The sequence below is a fragment of the Cheilinus undulatus genome, linkage group 14, assembly GCF_018320785.1.
Source record: "Cheilinus undulatus linkage group 14, ASM1832078v1, whole genome shotgun sequence".
Lineage (NCBI taxonomy): Eukaryota > Metazoa > Chordata > Actinopteri > Labriformes > Labridae > Cheilinus > Cheilinus undulatus.
The window spans coordinates 2,545,136-2,566,585 of record NC_054878.1 but is presented as its reverse complement, the minus strand read 5'-3'; the positions used below and the strand labels follow the sequence as shown (position 1 = coordinate 2,566,585).

Genomic DNA, 21,450 nt, shown 5'->3' with positions numbered 1-21,450 from the left:
GTCCAAAGGGTAAACCCCCCCAAACCCCTGACATTATCACAATCCCCCATCTAATTCCCAAGGGACACTGCCATTCCACACAGCTGAGTACCAAACGATTTTCAGCTTTTTTTTTTTTTTTAACTTTTAAATTTGAGTTTTGAATATCTAGTTGGCTGCAGTATTTATTTATTTATCCATTTACTTGTCAGGGACAATACATATGCATTGTTGCATTTAATTACAGTGCGACCAATGCAATGTATAAAGACTTCTAGTCATGGCTAATTTGCCTCTGGTTAGGCTTATAGGAAATGACACACATGATACAACATAATACAATGGACATAAAAGACCAATGGTGTGCATGGGGGGCGGGGCAGTCGCCCCCACCTCGTGGCCCAACTGTTGAAAAATGCATGCTAAAGTGCCCTCTTTGGAGCCAAAACATGTGTTTAAGTGCCCTCCTGGTTGGCAAAACACGATAAACTGCACTCTTAGGTGGAAAAAACAGACTAAACTGCCCCCTTGGCTGGTTAAAACATGATAAACTGTCCACCTGTGTGGCAAAAAGGTGTGTTTAAGTACCCTCCTCATTGGCACAACACACTAAACTGCCTTATTGGGTGAAAAAAAACCCACTTAATTGTCCTATTGGCTGGTTAAAACATGATAAACTGCCCTCTTGGGGGATAAAAAGTCGTGCTTAAGTGCCCTCCTGGTTGGCAAAACACAACTGCTCTCTTGGGTGGAAAAACACACTAAACTGCTGCCATTGGATGGAGAATATTGATTCCAGTGAAGGCATGCAAGCTTTCCCCGAGTCGTTAACAAGTTAAGCCCTGTTTATGTTCAGTAGACTTTGTATGGCCATTAGCCCATATTTTCAGTTTTCCATTTTTATTTATTTATTTGCAAACGGCCAATGGGCTAATAAACTTTCTAGATTTTATTTTCAATTTACACTTTAGGTCAGGTCAGGTCAGTCAGATTCATTGTATTTAGTAAATAATGGAATAAATTGACAGCAGCTAGATAGATACTGTAGTAACTTAAGTTTTAAGAACACATTCCCGTTGTTAAAATAAGTCCATTCCATCCATTTAAGTATTCAGTTTTAGACACACTCTCAAATGGTCACATGTCAGCGGGGGCTTAATGCTGACTGAGGTGCAACCCTGCATCCAACTGCTGTGTGAGGTAGGTAGCTGATATAGCAAGCTGTCTCTGAAGTTACCAATTCTGCATTACTTAATACTAGTGTATGTATCCTGGAAGTGCTGTTATTAGATAGTTAAACCTAGGCTGAGGAGCAAGCCTAGCTAAGTTTTGTGGGAATATCTTTTTAAAGCCAGCAAGTAAAGTTAAAAAGTGGGGTTAGCATTGCATATCAGGGTTTCTGCCAGGTTTAAGTTGACCCCCAGACGGGCTAAGTATCTGGGATTTTTTTATTCTATTTAGATCACAGATATGGTTGGAAAGCTACTCACTGACTCACCCACTCATTGATGCTTGCAAGTTAAGGACAGAAAGCCTTGTTAGTAGTTCTGTTATAGTCCAGAGCAGTCTTGACAATTTGAGGCACCACTCCTTTTAGCTGCAGAGAGTGTGCAGGCTAAGGGCTAATGCTAGCAGCTAGTTGAGAGGGAGAGATAGAGAGAGAGAGAGCGGCGTGGCGATCACACGTTTTTTAAACTTAATATCCTCAGTGTGATAAATATTCATCTTTAAATAGTCTGTGTTCAAAAACAGTGGTTATTAATAACAACCCCATACCATCAGAGATGCAGGCTTTAGAACTGAGCCAGGAGAACAAGCCGGATGCTCCCTCTCCTCTTTAGTCTGCTGGACACGGTGTCTGTGGTTTCCTCTGACCACAGAACAGTTTTCCATGTTTCCTCAGTCCATGTTAAATGAGCTTTGGTCCAGAGAAGACAGTTGTTTCTGGATCTGTCCAGTGTTTCTGGATCCTGCTCACATATGTCTTCTTCTCTCCATGATCCAGCTTTAACTGTCATTGGTGGATGGCACGGCCAGCTGTGTTGACAGATGATAATTTCTGGAAGTGTTCCTGAGTCCATGCAGTGATTTCAGTCCAGAATCATGCCTGTTTTTAATGCAGTGGCCCCTGAGGGCCCGTCCAGCCTTGTCCCCTGTTCTCAGAGATTTCTCCAGATTTTCTGTATGATGATATTATGGACAGTAGATGGTGGGAGATTCAAAGTTGTCACTATTTTACAGTGAGGAGCATTTTTCTAAAAAAAAACAAAACAAAAAAAAAACACAATTTTTATAGGCAGTTATCACAGATGGTACCCATCTGCTAATATTTACTTCTGAGAGACTCCGCCTCTCTAAAGTGCTCCTTTATACACAGTCATGTGACTGACCTGTTGATTATTAACCCTAATTAGCAGTTAAATGCTCCTCCAGCTGTTTTTCATTAGTTTTCTCTGAGCTGAGCAGACGATTCTGTTTTTGCTCTTGTTGATTAATTTTTTTCTTTATTGCTAGTTCCTTTTAACCAATCATTTACCTTTTTTTAAACACTTTTACAGCCCCAGTTCCAAAAAAGTTGGGTCGCTATGTAAAATATGAATAAAACAGAAGTCAATGTTTGATGAATTAGAAACCCATTTTTGACACATCAGATGTTAATCTGAGGCATTTTACCATTTCATGAGAAATATTAGCTTTTGACAGCAACAACACATCTCAAAAAAGACAGGACAGGACCATGTTTACCTTTGTGTAGCATCCCCTCTTCTTTTAACACCAGTCTGTAAATACCTGGGAAGTGAGGAGACCCGCTACTGGAGTTTTGGGAGAGGAATGTTGTCCCATTCTCATGTAGGATTCTAGCTGCTCAACAGTCCTGTCCTGGGTCTTCTTAGCCAGTGTTAATTTTGTCGATTAAAACAATGACTAAAAATGCTCGTCGACAGCCCTTTTTCCATGACAAAAAATAGACTAAAACTAACAAAAACAGATCTTTGATGACTAAAACTGACAAAAACTAAGTTTAGTTTTCGTCAAAATGACTAAAACTAGACTAAAATGTAATTTAGTTTTCGTTGGACTTTCAAAACCCGTGATATTTCTCCACTGTGGGTAAAACTGACAAAAAACAATGCAGCTGTATTTATTCTACCTCTCAGCTGTAGAAAGCAGGGAGCCCAGGTTAGACAGGGTGCAGAGAACACACTACCATGATTTGGTACCAGATTTAGGCAAGAAAATAAATGCTCGGACTAAAAGTAAAGACTCAAATGTGAGGACTTTTTATGGACTTAAACTATGACTAAAATATTTCGTCGACTAAAACCACTAAAACTGAAAAGGACAGAAATGACTGAAATGTGACTAAAACTAAAATGCATTTTATTAAAACTAAAATTAAAGATACTTGCTAAAATTAACACTAGCTGGATTTTTTTCTTTTCTGATGCTCCAAATGTTTTCTATTGGTGAAAGATCTGGACTGTAGGCAGACCAGTTCAGAACCTGGACTCTTCTCCTGTGAAGCCATGCTGTTGTGATGGATGTGGTATGTGGTTTAGCATCATCTTGCTTAAATAGTCAAGACCTTCCCTGAAAGAGACGTTGTCTGGATGAGAGCATATGTTGCTCTAAAACTTCATTTTTTTAACCTGATTAACTGTAAAATACTCCTCCAGCTGTTTCATTATCACTTACTTTTCCGGCCTTTTGTTGCCACGTCCCTACTTTTTTGAGATGTGTTGCTGCCATCAAATTCAAAATGAGCTATTTTTTTCCTGAAGTGGTAAAATGTCTTTTTCAACATCTGATGTGCTGTTTATTGTTTTCTGTTGTCTATTGTGAATAAAATATGGGTTTCACTGACCTCCAGTTTTATTTACATTTTTACACAGTGTCCCAACTTTTTTGAGCTGGGCTTCTATAATTAAAAAAACATTTTTATTATCAAGGAATAGCATTACAAAAAGGAAAAAGCACATTAATAGCATGTTTTTATTAAAAGCAGACGGAGTGAGACGGGTTTCATGTTTTATTAATTGACTTCCCTTTTTCTGTCCCTGGAATCAGAAGTCCAAGAAGAACGTGAGTTTCAGGATTAGTTGGTTCTCTCTGCATTCAACTATTCCAAAATATACATTTGCAAAAGTAGTAGAAATTTCACTTTTCACTTTTCAGAATGCAGTCAGAATCATATAATTCCAGCACAAGAGTCAAGTTATATCATCTGTGGGATGAGACAGGTGCCTAGGAGAGGAAACAGTCCAGCAACAATTGCAAGCAAACTCATGCAGACATTCTAAATTGTACAAATACGTTGGCAATGTCTGGAGAGGGCTGAGCTGGAGAGTACAACCTTTAACAAAGAGTTACTCTCTCTTTGGAGTCCGGGTTCAGTTTGTCAGGCCGGTACATCTCTGGGGGGATAGAGTTCCTACGTTTCTTCTGGCAGAGCTTTGAGATCATCAGGTGGAACACCTCCACAATATTTAAGATCACTGAGAGAATGGCCATCGCCATCATGAAGACAATGAAGATGCTTTTTTCTGTGGGTCGGGTTATGTAGCAGTGCACAGGGGAGTCACAGGGGTACTCTGAGAAGGTGATCTTTGTAGGCATTAAAATGAAGTTGTACAGGAAGTACTGGCCTACAAGGAAGGCCGCTTCTAGAAGGATCTTTAGCAGCAGCTGCATCATGTAGCTACACAGCAGGACCCCTTTCAGCTGCACTTTACCACGTTCATCTGAATACTTCGGAGCCTTCATCATCCCGTCCTTCCCCAGCTTCTGCTCCAGGCGTCTCCTCAGTTTGTTCTCTCTGCGGATCACCAGCAGCACGTGGCCCAGGTAGATGAGCGTAGGTGTGGACACGGTGAGGATCTGAAGGACCCAGAAACGAGTGTGGGACAGGGGGAAGGAGCGATCGTAGCAGGCGTTCCTGCAGCCGGGGCTCAGGGTGTTACAGTCCATGTTGGCCTGCTCATCTCCCCAGATGGTGTCCACGCCGGCGGCCAGGATGAAGATCCTGAAGAGGAAGAGGACGCTCATCCACACCTTCCCCACCACTGTGGAGTGAGACTGGACCTTGTCCAACAGGTCGGACAGAAAAGACCACTCCCCCATGATGACGGCCTGTGGAGTGACAACATAAGAAACTGATTTATACCGGGTCGATCCAGAACATGAGAACTGATATTGGCATACTTTACTGACAGGAGGACTCAAAGAAACAGATCGATACTGAGTCGATCCAGATCACCAGAACTGACCTCATCTTACTTTACCAACAGGAGGACTCAAAGAAACAGCTCTAAACTGGGTCGATCCAGATCACCAGAACTGACCTCATCTTACTTTACCGACAGGAGGACTCAAAGAAACAGATCTATACTGGATCGATCCAGAACCTCAGAGCTACCATATTTTACCCACAAGCTTACACTAAGACTCTGATTGAACATTCCACACCAAACACACTGATCAATACTTAGTCCATCTGAGACATATCAGACTGACGTTCTGGTCTATATAGAATTGAACTGATGTTCTCATGTCCCAGACCAAAGACCTGGATCTATACTGAGTCGATCCACAGAGGTCAGACCTGAGATTACTGCATGTCATAAAAGCAAGAGGATACATGGCAGAAAGAAACTCAATAACAGCTGATGCTGTGGAAATATTTGGTTTTTGTAGAAACTATACATTTTAAAACAAGGCAGTCTGTTATTTTAATGATGGAGAAAATTGGAAAGAGTCAACGCTTTTTTTAAAAAAGGCCACATTTTCATAGGGCTGTTGAGAAGGATAGGAATTCATCCATTACAGTGCAAGCAAACTCCTGCACACAGGCTTTTGGAACACTTGGTTGTCTACCCCATGGGTTCTCAACCTTTTCAGCCCGCAACCCCCAAAATAAAGGTGCCAGAGACCGAGGACCTCACTGTACCTGAAGGTGGTTGAACACAGCTAGGCACAATTTTTAATAGTCATGTGCAGACAAGGTCGTTCATAAAGGGGAAAAATGGGAGAGCTTTCTGGGACCCTGGAGGTCCATGGAGGTCAACAAAATCATGGTCCATTGTAAAGTTAAGCTGTGATATCCATATTTCATATTTAACCTGAAAAAAAACCCACTTTTATAAAAGAAAAAATCTCTTTTTGTGTAGTAAAAAGCCTTCTTACAAATGTAAATCCCCTTTGTTAAAAAAAAGAATAAATATTGGTTTAAAAGTTGCTACCATGGGTTAATAATGGGAAAATATGGTGGAAAAGGTGGTGAAACTAGATTTAAAAGGTAGCCAAAATGGGTTAGAAGTGGCAAAAATTCGACAGAAATTGCAAAAAAAAAAAAAAGGCAAAAATGGGTATAAATAGTGGTGAAAGGGAGATAAATAGTGGCTGAAATGGTTTTAAGTTGGCAAAAATAAGTGGAAATTTGGTGAAATGGGATGAAAAATTGATTTTAAAAAATGGCAGAAACGGTTAACTGAGAAAGAAAAAAAATCAGATACGGGCAGAAATTGGTTAAACTAGCAAGAATGGGCATATCACATGGTCAAATGTGGTTAAAATGGGAAAACTGGTGTAAAAAGTTCTATAGAGGGGTTAATAGTGGCAATAATGGGTCAACAGAGGCAACGTTAAGCTTAAGCGACAAGAATTGATTTAGAAGTGGCAAAAACAGGCAGAAAAAAAGTGGTGAAAGAGTTTTAACATGACAAAAAGAGGTTTTAAATGACAAAAAATTTGTTAAAATTGCTTGGAAAAATAAAGAAAATGGGTCGAAATTTAACAGAATTGGTGTAAAGTGGCAAAAGTGTCATCTAAAAATATTTTTAGTTTTTTAGGGCATCTGGGGACCCCCTCTCAGTGTCTCGCAACCCCAAAGGGGGTCCCGACCCCAAGGTTGAGAACCACTGGTCCATCCAATGCCAATGCTTTTGTGCAATTTAGTGTTTAGGACTTTTTCTGGAAATGTTCTGATGTTTAAAAACAGTAAGCTGACCAGTATTGGTGCAGGATTTTTTCTACCATGGTATTAAATAGGTTCACCAGAATCATGCCAAAGTTGATCACTCTGTTACCCTGACAACACCAATGAGAGAAGGGTTGATGAAACTAATGTGTGCATTCAGGGCTGAACTGTTGGACAAAAGAGGCCACAGCAGAGGTACTTGTGCCCTAAAGAAGGGAGAAATGTTCACTAAAGAGAGCGCTAATCTTAGCTATCAACCATGGTCCTGAGGGGCCAGCAGACCCAGGCTCCATACGAGCTCCAGGTAGAGACATCGGTGACACTACCTCATCTACCACACGGCCCGTCACAGGCCAACACGGCTACGGTGTGTGGACCAGTGGGAGCCTGGACATCACATCAGTCAGAACCAGCTGGCACAGCTGTTTTGTTCTGGGGTGGCGGGACAGAGATCTCTGAACCCCACCCCACCACGCCAACATGAAGCCATTCGTTGTCTTACCCACCCGCCCACGTGGCCTGAAGCTCTGAACTCTTATTGTCTAATCACATTTATTAACATTTTAAGAACTTTTTTCTGTCCTGAAGTAAATAAAATCTTTAAATCTAAACAATAATCAATACTACTGATGATCAATAACTATGGGCATATGAATGAAAATCTGCTCCTACCTGCTTGATGAGCTGTGTTCAGTTGCTCTCTGTGATTCTCTCACTTCCTTCTTATAATTAACGCTGACGCTGCACATCCCACTCCCTCTACCCTCCTTAAAACATGACCGTCAGTCACATTGATGTGTGGTAACACTCTTATGTGGTCATTGCTGACGATAGCTGACCCTGGATCAGTCGTGCCTTTATAAATGTCTGCCGAGGCCGGATTCATCCAGCTAGAAAAGACTCATCTCCAGCCTCCTTCTGCTCCTGTTGAATGCAGATTAACAGTTCCATGTAATCTGAAGTCATGGAAGCGTTTTCACCCAGTCTTACGTCTGGGTTAAAGACGACCATTGTTCCCCCTTCAGTTTCTGTTTGACAAAACTTTGGGATACAAATGAGGCAAAACAAATACTTAAGGTCAGGCTCGACCTCTTAAATAAATATGTAAGTGATTAGAAAGGAGCTAATTCAGTTCAATTTTAAAAATAACTTGTGTCAGTGAATGATAGACCGGTTCAGTTAGTGGATCAGAAAAGGATGGATGAATACTTTTGACTTGGGGTTGACAGGTATTGGTCTTTCTGTCTAAATCTAGATTTGAACTGGTACAGATAAAGAGGTATTACAATGATAAAAGTGAGTTTTTATCTCTGAAAACTAAACATTTAACAGTTTATATTTAATAAGTAAAAGAGTGCTGCAATCACTGCAATCACTGGTCAGTTCCTCAGAGTATGCAGGAGCAGAAATACGTTTAGAGCTCAGAGAAAGTTTCATATCCCTCAGAGAAAAATCTGAGTCAGTTTGACACCTAAGCATAATCAGCCTGAGCGAGAGGAGAATGTTTGAGCAGGAAATGAACTAAAGATGGCAGAGCAAGCAGACATTTAGAGCACAAGCAGAGAAAATCTAAGAACAAGCAGACATTTAGAGCACAAGCAGAGAAAATCTAAGAACAAGCAGACATTTAGAGCACAAGCAGAGAAAATCTAAGAACAAGCAGACATTTAGAGCACAAGCAGAGAAAATCTAAGAACAAGCAGACATTTAGTAACCTGACACACAAGATGGATTTGTTTCATCAATCTGGTCAACCTCCCAAAGACAGTGTTAGGGAAAGGCCAGAGCCTTTGAAAAAAACCTCGGAGGGTGATTGGATGAATGTTCTGCCAGTCACATCTTTATGAGCCAATCAGAGCAACAAAACACGTGACATCGTAGCCATTACAGAGGAGTAAACTCCTTAGAGAACTACATAACGTGAACCATGGTGACTGTAAACATGTCAGTACACGACTTTTGTCTTTTTGGAAAGAAAACAACTCACTGCTGTTCTTTGTTCTTCTTTTAACGAAGAAATGTTATCGAAATCTTGCGACATAACGGCACCGGCCTCGGACAAACTGAACCGTCCTCGCTCCCTTATTACATCCTGCTGCTAGACTTTTCAAAACCCTGTCATGTCTCCATGTATATCTACCTTGTGACTGACTGAGCTTGTTGGAATCTCATAAACTGACATGGGTCACATCAGTCTAGGAAATAGCCCAAACTGCAAACACTGTAGCTTCAACCTCCCTGGGAGCCCTGATTTATCAATCCTCCCTAATCCCTCCATTACATCTTTTCTAAACTGCTCTACCTGTTTACTGTCATTAAGGTCTCCATTATACCACCTCCCTAAGCTTTTTACTGGCTTCTCCCTGATCGATGGTATTTCTTCCTCATCTACAAAAAACTTCCTGTCAACAATCTTCCCTCTGGATACTGAGATGCTCCTGGACTTACTAGGCTTGACCTTCATGCTAGCCCACTTGAGATTCTTATTTAGCTCCAGTAGCCTTCTCATGCATGTCACTGTCTATCCATTCATTTTTCTATACTGCTTATCCCGTTCGGGGTCATGGGGGCGCTGGAGCCTATCCAGGCTATCATTGGGGGAGAGACGGGGTACACCCTGGACCAGTCACCAGTCAATTGCAGGGCCGACATGTACAGACAGACAACCAGGCACGCTCACACTCACACCTACAGCTAATTTAGGGTCACCAGTTAAACTCATGAGCATGTTTTTGGTGGTGAGAGGAGGCCAGAGAACTCAGAGAAAACCCACGCATGCACGGGGAGAACATGCAAACTCCGCACAGAAAGGCCCTGACTGGGAAGCGAACCAGGGACCTTCTTGCTGTGAGGCAACAGCACTAACCGCTGTGCCACCGTGCAGCCCATCAATTAGTCTATTTATTTGTAAATAACTGGACAACATCTGTGCCATGATACTGAAGAAAATCTTCCCCTCCACATTCAGGAGTGAGATGGTATGAAACTGGTTCAGATCAGAGGACTCCTTCTCCTTAGGAATCAGGATCTCCTCTGCTCTACACCAGGCTTTTGGGATAGACTCTTTCTCCCAGACTAACCTTAGTAACTGTCCCAGAAACCTAAGGACATCAGGCGTGTTTTTATAAACCCTGTAGGGGACTCCGTTAGGCCCTGGGGCCAAAGAAGCCTTTGAATGCCTCACTACATCCAGCACATCCTTCCACCTTGGTGGTCTAACATCCATACTAAACTCTACCTCTCCTAGTGGTGGCGTGTCAGGGGGGAGTCCTGACTCTCTATTCTGTCCTGGAATTATATGGGTCATTTTAAATACTCCTCTACCTCTTGGTTTGATGCTCTAACCCGCAATTTCCACATGAGACACACCTGAACGCCGCAGGTTTGGTCCGACGGAAGGTGAGCGACCTCATCCTTTGGAAGCGTGTCTAGAGCGCTGCGCCATGGCGCACAGCCCTGATCAGCAAGAAGGGATCACGGGAGAACTGCGAGTTCACACAGGAATAATGTGTCAACAGCGGACTATTTTACCTTTTAAGGTTAATTTATCATCCTTTCCGGTGTAAGACCATGAAATTATTGCTTCCACCATTGAGTGAGTACATCAGGAAGTTAAAAGGTTTATGTTTGCTTAAAGGATCTGTGGTTTTATGCAAAATTCTTTGGCTAAATATCCCCAAAAGTTAACTTTTCCTGGTCAATGGCGCCGTTGTAGCTCTGTGACCCACTGACCTCTTGGTGACCCTTTGCTCTTGTTGCAGGATGAGGCGTAACATTGATATAGTGATGATTTGCAACTAGGAGTCTGTGCATTGTGTTGTATTTGAAAGAACCGGATATTCTACACTTGTGACTTCCTCTTCTGGAGCTTTCTGATTGACGGGTATTGACACGGTTTGGCAGCAGCCGGTGATGAAAATAGACCTGCAGCGTATCTCGATCGAAGCAAAGCGAAGTGGCGCTCCAGGCCCGCGCCGCTGCTGGTCTGGAGGGCCAGCTGTGGAAATGCTCTGATAGACTAGAGAGGGAGAGATGTGCTCTGCAGTAGGATTTGCTGGTGGTTCACGGCGCGTTCGCTGTATGTGGAAATTGGAGGTAAGCTGCCCTCCCTTTTCCTGAACAACCTTTTAACAAACTTAAACAGATCCCTATAAAACAGACTTTTAGAGCACAGAGTAAATGTAAGCACAGGAGGCAGTTGAATGGAAGTCTGAAGAAACCAATCCCAGCATGCGTTCAAAGTGTTAAAATGGACTCTTGAATTTTGTAACACTACTGACTCCATACATGACTTGGCTCACTAAAACACCTGCTCTTTATCTGATAAAATCAAGAGAGCCTCATGTCACAATTTGATATCGTCCCTTTAAGAGTCACGCTCCCAGACAATCCTCAGACGGGGCGTGTGTGTGAATAAACACTCACTGTTTGTGTGAGCACCGCCCTGGGAGGTGCACACGGGTTAAAAATGGAGAAATGTCAGGGCGAGCTTCTTTACAGGAAGTCTGTGTGACGACACTTTTCATCAGAGTAATCAGAATCAAGATGAGTGAGAGAAAGGAGAAGTTCACTCTGAAAGAAACACCCATAATCCTTCTGTTCAGCTCCAACTCCAGTGTGTATGAACTTCATGTGCTGTCTCTGGTTAGATTATCATCAAAAATACTCACAAATCACATCTCAGAAGTTTTAACTCATGTAATCTTTCATTGGGGCTGTCAAGATTAATCCCATTAATCGTGATTAATCAAGGTACCCTATTAGTGCTCAAATTTTTTCACTCATGATTAATCTCTCAATGCCTAGAGTCCAGATGTTTGAGCCTGACTGAGACCTATCCACACAGACTCAGAGCTGTGGTTGCAGACAGAGGAGACTACTAAAGACTGACTAGATGGTCTCCACACTGGAACCCTTTGGTTCTATCTTAAATATCAGACAACATGAGACCATTGAACAGTGCCTGTGTTTTTACATTATTGCTCTGATTTCAACTCCTGCAGTGAAAATGTATCCAGTTTACAGTTCTTAATCAATGTTTTAACTTATTGTTTGTAATCCGTCTGTCGAATAAGGATGCCACCTCTTGGCACCCTTATGAAAGAGATCTCCATTTCACTGGATCTTCATCCTGTTAATTAAAGATCAAATGAAAATAATAAATAGTCACATATTTTATGTAAATATATTTATATAATTGACATTACTTCTGTTATCACTTTGACATTAAAAAGATACTTTTTTATTAGTTGAAAAAAGCCAAATTATACCGACCATAATTGATTAATAAATATAAACAATAAAAGTTAAAACATCCAAAACTTTTTACAGGTACTGTATAAAATTAAAATATTTACAAACATGAAAACCTAAATCCTTTACATTAAAAGGTCATAAAGGTTCAGTTTAAATATATTTAGGTTTAAATACATTTATGTAAAACAGGAGGGAAGACGCACATTAAATTGCCGAAAGTATTCACTCACCCTTCAAAATAATGTAAATCAGGTGTTCCAATCATTTCCATGACCACAGGTGTATAAAATCAAGCACCTAGGCATGCAGACTGTTTCTACAAACATTTGTGAAAGAATGGTTCGCTCTCAGGAGCTCAGTGAATTCCAGCGTGGTACTGTGATAGGATGCCACCTGTGCAACAAGTCCAGTGGTGAAATTTCCTGGCTCCTAAATATTCCACAGTCAGCTGTCAGTGGTATTATAACAAAGTGTAAGCCATTGGGAATGACAGCAACTCAGCCACCAAGTGGTAGGCCACGGAAAATAAGAGAGCAGGGTCAGCCGATGCTGAGGCACACAGTGCGCAGATGTCACCAACTTTCTGCCGAGTCAATCGCTACAGACCTCCAACTTCATGTGACCTTCAGATTAGCTCAAGAACAGTGGTAGAGAGCTTCATGGAATGGGTTTCCATGGCCGAGGAGCTGCATCCAAGCCATACATCACCAGGTGCAATGCAGAGCATTGGATGCAGTGGAGTAAAGCACGCCGCAACTGGACTCTAGAGCAGTGGAGATGCATTGGTTGGAGTGACGAATCACGCTTCTCCATCTGGCAATCTGATGGACAAGTCTGGGCTTGGCGGTTGCCAGGAGAACGGTACTTGTCTGACTGCATTGTGCCAAGTGTAAAGTTTGGTGGAGGGGGGATTATGGTGTAGGCTTGTTTTTCAGGAGCTGGGCTTGGACCCTTAGTTCCAGTCAAAGGAACTCTGAATGCTTCAGCATTCCAAGAGATTTTGGACAATTCCATGCTCCCAACTTTGTGGGAACAGTTTGGGGATGGCCCCTTCCTGTTCCAACATGACTGTGCACCAGTGTGCAAAGCAAGGTTCATAAAGACATGGATGAGAGAGTTTGGTGAGGATGAACTTGACTGGCCTGCACAGAGTCCTGACCTCAAACCCATAGAACACCTTTGGGATGAATTAGAGCGGAGACTGAGAGCCAGGCCTTCTCGTCCAACATCAGTGTGTGACCTCACAAATGCACTTCTAGAAGAATGGTCAAAAATTCCCATAAACACACTCCTAAACCTTGTGGAAAGCCTTCCCAGAAGAGCTGAAGCTGTTAAAGCTGCAAAGGGCGGACCGACATCATATTAAACCCTATGGATTAAGAATGGGATGTCACTTAAGTTCATATGTGAGTCAAGGCAGGTGAGCAAATACTTTTGGCAATATAGTGGATTTTAATTTGTTCCAATAAACATTTGCATATATTCAAAGCTAATTGTAAAAATTGCAAATCAACTAATTTGAGGAGTTTGATATGGACATACACTGTTCTATTGGGTTGAGGTAAGGTTCAGATATCATACAGAGCTTGACTTCAGTAAAAGTCACAAAACTACTCAAAAAAGTCTTCAAGCATCAGATTTGTTTTAATTAAGTATCAAAATTATCTCTCTTATATCGTACCTAAGTATTAAGAAAAGTAAATAATGATTAATAATTAATTCAACATTTAAACAACTGAATTGGTTTTATGTTTGAACACTTATTAAACTCACAGTACATGATTTCAGCCACCAGAGGGCTCCATTCAAACAATAATAATGTTGATGTGTGTGGACAGTATAAATAAAGCTCTGAATGGACCACACACTTAACCTTGGCTCTGTCAGTGCTCTTCTGCAACACAATCCTGAGGTCTGGTACATTGCCTGCCTGATGAGGCTTTGCATGCTTTCTGATCTTCGGCCTGGCTGTTGCCAATGACATGGGTGCTGTCTCGTCCTCCTTCGTTGTGCTTTTGCTGCTTCATTTCCCTCCTTTGTCTTTGCTCTCTTCTCCTCGTCTTCACAATCTCTCAAGCTCTCTCTCCCTACAACACTAACATTTTTGAATGCTTCTCACTTTTCTTCTTCAGCTTCTGCTTCATCTGTTTCTGGATCTTTATGCTGTTGACTGCATTAACTGCCACCTTAGTTTCCATTTGCTTCAAGCCACATTCATGGGCTTAATAAAATCATCTAACCACAAAATTTATCCTGATTTACAAAGATAAAATAACTAGGATGCTTGTGAAAATGCATCAGAGTAACAGTAACTTTCTGTGTCAGAACTGTGGTGAAGTAGGAGTAGAAGTAGTCAGAAATTTGTACTGGTATTTACTGATGGATCTAAAGATCCAGAGAGTGGACGTGTAGGATCTGGAGTGTCATGGTCGAAAGTATTGGCACCCCTGGAATTTTTCCAGAAAATACAACATTTCTCCCAGCAATTGTTTCAGTTACAAATGTTTTTGTACTGGAACTACACACAAAAAACAGAAGATAAAAGCCAAAATTGACATAATTTTACACAAAAAAAACAAAAAAATGGGCAGGACAAAATTGTTTGCACCCTCAACTTAATAATTGGTGGCACACCCTTGGAAAAAAAATAACTGAAACCAATGTCTTCCTATAACCATCAACAAGCTTCTTACACCTCTCAAATGGAATTTTGGACCACTCTACTTTTGCAAACTGCTCCAGATCTCTCAGATTTGAAGGGTGCTTCTTGCAAAAGCAGTTCTGAGATCTCTCCATAGGTGTTCAATGGGATTTAGATCTGGACTCATTGCTGGCCACTTCAGAACTCTCCAGTGTTTTTTCTTCAACCATTTCTTGGTGCTTTTTGAGGTATGTTTGGGGTCATTGTCCTGCTCGAACACCATGACCTCTGACGCAGACCCAGCTTTCTGACACTAGGCCCTACATTGCGGCTCAAAATCTTTTCATAGTCTCCAGGTTTCATGATTCCTCGCACACAGTCAAGGCACCCAGTGCCAGAGGCAGCAAAACAACCTCAAAACATCTTTGAGCCTCCACCATGTTTGACTGTAGGTACTGTGTTCTTTTCTTTGTAGGCCTCATTCTGTTTTCTGTAAACAGTAGAATGACGTGCTTTTCCAAAAAGCTCTACCTTAGTCTCATCTGTCCACAAAATGTTCTCCCAGAAGGATTGAGGCTTACTCAGGTACATTTTTGCAAACTCCAGTCTGGCTTTTTTATGTCTCTTTGTCAGCAGTGGGGTTCTCCTCGGTCTCCTGCTATAGCGCTTCATCTCATTCAGATTACGACGTATGTCCGAGCTGACACTTTTACACCCTGAGTCTGCAGGACAGCCTGAATTTGCGTGGAAGTTGACTGAGGATGTTTATCCACCATTCCAACTATCCTGTGTTGCATTCTTTTGTCAACTTTTCTCTTCCCTCTACGTCCAGGGAGATTAGCCACAGTTCCATGGGTTATAAACGTCTTGATTATATTACACACAGTGGACAAAGGAATCTCAAGATGTGTGGAGATGGATTTGTAACCTTGAGGTTGTTCATATTTTTCCACAATTTTGCTTCTTAAGTCCTCAGACAATTCTGGGCTCTTCTTTCTCTTCTCCATGCTTGGTGTGACACACACAGACACACAACACAAAGGTTGAGTCAACTTTTAGACATTCTGACTGGCTTCAGGTGTGATTTCTAGATTTCCAGCACCTGTTACTGCCACAGGTGAGTTTAAATGAGCATCACATGCTGGAAATAAAATGATTTACCCACAGTTTTAAAAGGGTGCCAATTATTTTGTCCAGTCCATTTTTTGAGTTTTGTGTAAAATTATGTCAGTGTTGGCTTTATTCTTCTGCTTTTTTGTGTTGTTCCAATGCACATAAAGGAAATAAATGTGTGTATACCAAAACATTTGTAATTGCAACAATTTCTGGCAGAAATGGTGAATTATCTGGAAAAATTCCAGAAATACTTTCATCCATGACCGTACATACCAGAATTCAGCGTACATATGCAGTCGCTGGAAAAAATATGTGAACCCTTTGAGATTTCTTGGATTTCTGCATCAATTGGTCATCAAATGTGTTCCGATCTTCATCTAATTCACAACAACAGACAAACATAGTCTGCTTAAACTAATACTGCACAAAAAAATGATATGTTTTCATGTTTTTATTGAACAAAACATGTAAACATTCACAGTGCAGGGTGGAAAAAGTATGTGAACTCCTAGGCTAATGACTGGTTGACCCTCCTTTGGCAGCAATAACCTCAACCAAACGTTTCCTGTAGTTGCAGATCAGACCTGCACAATGGTCAGGAGGAATTTTGGACCATTCCTCTTTACAAAACTGTTTCAGTTCAGCAATATTATTCGGATATCTGGTGTGCATCGCTCTCTTGAGGTCATGCCACAGCATCTCATTCGAGTTGAGGTCAGGACTCTGACTGGGCCGCTCCAGAAGGCGTATTTTCTTGTGTTGAAGCCATTCTGTTGTTGATTTACTTCTATGCTTTGGGTCGTTGTCCTGTTGCATCACCCATCCTCTGTTGAGCTTCAGTTGGTGGACAGATGGTCTTAAGTTTTCCAGCAAAATGTCTTGATAAACTTAGGAATTCATTTTTCCGTCAATGACAGGAATCCGTCCAGGCCCTGAGGCAGCAAAGTAGCCCCAAAACAAGATGGCCCCTCCACCATATTTCACAGTTGGGATGAGGTTTTCATGTTGGTGTGCTGTGCCTTTTTTTCTCCACACATAGCGTTGTGTGTTCCTTCTAAACAACTCAGTTTTTGTTTCATCTATGGACAGAATATTTTTATTATGAACCTTTTATTTTTACTTGCATAATATCACATCCATAAAAGAATTCGATGGCTCAAAACCTTCTTTCCAGCATAGATTCAGTTATGTATGTACACTCTCAAAACAGCCTACACTAAAACTAAAGAATTAACAGTTTTCATACACTTGCCATTTCATATAAAAAGTTATGTTATGCATTGAAATTGCCAGTAAAATACATAATTTAATGATAATAAAATAAATGTTGCAACAATTGCATAAGTTTGTCACTACCTGCATTTCAAAATATTCAATTAACCATCAGTCAAAACAAATGAGACTGAAAATAATACAAGAAAAAATATTTATCCACCTTATTCCTCGTCCCCATGATTCTTTGTGTGAAATATGGGTGCAACTTCCGGTCCCTTCTATCTTAATGGGACTTTGCATTGAATACAAGATGTGAAACGCGATTTTTAGAGCAATTTGGGCAATAAAATATGTAACTATCAACTGCTTCACCTCAGTCGGGACAATATTATTATTTCTCTGCCCTCTACTAAAGAGTATAAAGTGACTACATTACCTCGGATAACCTAGACAAGCATATTTAGATAACTTTATTAGCTTCATATCAGTAGAGTAATAAACGATCACGTTTTGTTAAATGAGTTTGGACACCACCTTCAGATAACATTTCTAGTTTGTGGGGTTGCTGAAATCCTTATTCCACCAACTAATCCCTCTTAAAATGTGGGAATTATATTAATAAAAGTATCAATGACTCAAGTTGTCAGCTCTTCAGTCTGGTAAATGTAAAGTTTTTAAATTAATGATGAATTAATATTGAAAGAATTACATCTCAAATGCATTTAAACAGTGAACAGCATGTTTAAAACCCTGTTGTTAAAAACATATATTTAACTTTGTCACGTAATGAGTACCACAACTGAAGCAGCAGGTACTGAGCATTACAGAAAAAAATATTTAAACATTCAGCTCATTTAACTTTATTGAGTTAACAAAAATGAAGCAGTATTTATTGCAACAAATATTTATTTATTTCAGAACAACCACTGTTGACGCTAAATCACTTTAGTAATCCCTTGGAAGAATGGTGTTTTGCTATTATTGCTACTGTACGGGAAGTTCCAACCACATTCATGGCAGTAGACCCCCAGGAATAATGTAGTATCCACCTTATTTACTTACTTACAGCTTATAAAACAAACAATGTGGACATGTGATTTCAAAAATATATCTATATTTACAAATTTGCGGTGAATTTCTATCAAACAACTGTCCTTCGTAGTTAGCAGCCATCATTAGCTGCTGTGTTAAATTACATTTAATTATGTACTTTCGCTTTAGCACCGGAAGTTTCACCCATATTGAGATTTACAGTAGCGGCCCGGGAATAAGGTCGATAGAATCAATATTATTACCTATCTTATTTATAAAATGTTTTTCAGTTGTGTCTTTGCTTTTTTTAGCCCTCAATGGCTGTTTCATTGCAAGTATAATGTATATTTTAGTAAGACCTAGCCTATGTAATCCACTTTAAATGTTTTACTTTACAGGTAGCCTTACCTGTCTAAATCTAGGCCTACTGAATGGATGTGAGGTGATCTCAGGGACAGATTTTTACTCAAAGCTGAACTCATGCAGTTGTTTATTGTGGCATTTATTTATTTCATTACTAATGTAATAACCATAGTTATATTAATGAACATTTGTATAGAATAGGATTCCTTTTGTAGCTTTAAGAGTGCAGGGAACTCCCTTTGTTTGATCATTAAAACAAAACCTAAGCGTAGTAGACAGACGTATATCACTACCTGGATAGTTTCTGCCTGCAGCACCAAAAGGACTCAGAGAGTGATGTCTGTCTCACCTTAGCAGCACCTGTCCCTCTCCTCGCCTGCTCTCTGGATCGCCTCATTATATTCTGTTTATGGTTGATTCTCAGATGTTTAACTATCTTAATACTTAGCTGTCTTTTCTCACACATCATGTGCCGCATTGTTGCTGTTTATGGAGCTGAAATATGTCCACATATGACTGTGTTTTAGTGAGCAGCAGCACATTGTGACCTGTGACGCTCTTATTGAGCCGTACTACACATGTGACTGACAGGCGGAAGAAGAAGTAGTTCCTACCAACTGGCAATCATTACAACAAGTTCACCATCCCCATCATGCAATAGTCATGTCCTCACAAAATCTCCTTTATGAACTTTTACAACAGACAGCTGCTCAAACATCCCATGAACTGCTTCCTGATTAACATTGATTAGTTGGATATATCAAATGCATTATTTTGATATAAGATAACAGTATTTTTGATGAAAGTTCCAAACAGACTTCCATTTAATGTTTTCACATGTTGAGTTCCAGATGAGATTTGTGAGATAGATAGATAGATAGATAGATAGATAGATAGGTAGATAGATAGATAGATAGGCATTTATTGTCACTGCATTGTAAAAACACAACGAAATTACATTTGGCAGTCTCCTCTGTAGCAGCAAACAGTCGTCCAAGCGATGGTTAGAAATCTGCAGCCTTACGTCGTCCATCTGAGGCGAGGGAGTGAGCATCCGGGAGAAAGATGCTCAGTATGGCGGGTTTGTGTGGGGCTGCTCTTAGCCTAGCCTGCAGCCCTGCTTGTTCGCCCTGCTTCCGCCTTCTCTGCCTCCTCTCCACCTGGCTATAGATGTTGTGCTGCTCTGTGTCCTCCTCCTTTCAGTCTCCGAGCGCCCCGTTCACCAGATAATCTCCATCAGGAAAGATGTAAACTCCGTGGGCATGCGGTCAGTTCTGGTGTAAGTGTAGGGCTTTGTTTTGCTGCTAGTGATAGAGTGCTGGGCCGCTGCGTTCATACATGCCACCCCATGCTACCTCAATAGGTAGCATTCAGTAGTGTCCTGTTGATCAGGCAGTGTTCCATGGCAGTTACTGGCAGTTGTTGTTAGCTTTTAAGCTAGGCAGGAGTTGTAGTTGAGACTGAGGTCTTCTTTTTCACCTTTTTTGGGTTTTTATTGGTGAAAATTTCCTGTTCTTTCTCTCAAAGGTGTCCTGGACCATCCATTTTCTTTGTTTTTACAGGTTTCAATATATGTTGTCAACTTAATAGTGAAAAACACTGCAAGATATATACTCAAGCGTGCATCTTTCTTGCTACCAACTGCTCTGGTTGCCCGACAACAGATTATTTCTCCACTGTGGGTAAAAATGACAAAAAAAACAATGCAGCTGTATCTCTACTGTCTCTCATCTGTAGAAAGCAGGGACCCCAGGTTTGGTAGAGAGCAGAGAACACACTACCATGATTTGGTTCCAGATTTAGGCAAGAAAATAAATGTTCAGACTTAAAGTAAAGACTAAAATATGAGGACATGTTATGGACTAAAACAAGACAAAAAATAAAAAGGATAGAAATGACTAAAATGTGACTAAAACTGAAATGCATTTCATTTAAAGACAAAAACTTAAAGAATAAAATTAGAAGTCCATCCATCCATCCATCTTCTTCCACTTATCCGAGATCGGGTTGCAGGGGCAGCAGCCTAAGCGGGGAAGCCCAGACTTGCCTCTCCCTGGCCACTTTGTCCAGCTCTTCCCAGGGGATCCCAAGGTGTTCCCAGGCCTTGGGATCCCCCAAGTGCTTCCAAACAGTAGTTTGAAATCACACAGAGCTGGTCTGATCTCCCTGTCACCCATGCTTCTTTGTTATGTGCTCTCTTTAAAGTGTCTGCATAAAAACGCGCTGCACATAACAGTTCTGACCTTAAAACGGCACTTAAAATTTAGATTAGTGATTATTGGACACTTAAGAATCGAGTCAGAATCGTCCACCTCTGAATCAAGATGCATCTAAGCATCCATGTTTTTCTCCCACATCTACAGCCACTATATATCACACATATATAATGAAGATTGTGTTGGAAATAAATGTTTAACATTATAACCTTTAATGCCAAATTGGGTTGAATATAACCTCACAGATTTCCTTGTTGTGTCTTTGTTTATTTCAGTGCTTCCTGCAGATGGCCAGCAGCTGTTGATGAGTGAAGAAGAGAGCCCCCAGGAGGACACTGGGCCCCCACACATTAAAGAGGAACAGGAGGAACTGTGGATCAGTCAGGAGGGAGAGCAGCTTCAAGAGCTCAAGGTGGCTGACACCACCATGCTCCTCTTTGATTCGGTCTTGTTGAAGAATGAAGATGATGAAGAGAAACCTCAGACCTCACAGCTTCATGAGAGACAAAATGAACAGTTGGAAACAGGAACTGGTGGAGAGGACTGTGAAGACTCTTCTGGAGCTGACACTGATGACAGTGATGATTGGAGGGTTACCAGAGAAGATCAGTCAGGTTCAAACTCTGTAAAAGATATAAATAAGAGACTCAAGGACA

The 21,450-nt window shown here is 40.9% G+C and overlaps 2 protein-coding genes across 2 annotated transcripts in view; both read right to left on the bottom strand.

Moving 5' to 3' along the window:
- Window positions 1-21,450, bottom strand: part of LOC121521899 (oocyte zinc finger protein XlCOF6-like) — a 310,080-nt gene that overhangs the window by 91,715 nt on the left and 196,915 nt on the right. The window lies entirely within an intron of this gene.
- Window positions 3,947-7,689, bottom strand: LOC121521906 (gap junction Cx32.2 protein-like). The gene is made up of 2 exons (XM_041806110.1): window positions 7,628-7,689; window positions 3,947-5,109 (listed from the first exon to the last, which is right to left on the bottom strand). The coding sequence occupies exon 2, from the start codon at window positions 5,098-5,100 to the stop codon at window positions 4,336-4,338; it is 765 nt and encodes a 254-aa protein (XP_041662044.1). The 5' UTR covers window positions 5,101-5,109; window positions 7,628-7,689; the 3' UTR covers window positions 3,947-4,335.

Bases quoted from the DNA above. Each gene is read 5' to 3' on its own strand.
- LOC121521906 (XM_041806110.1), bottom strand. From the start codon at position 5,100: ATGGGGGAGTGGTCTTTTCTGTCCGACCTGTTGGACAAGGTCCAGTCT.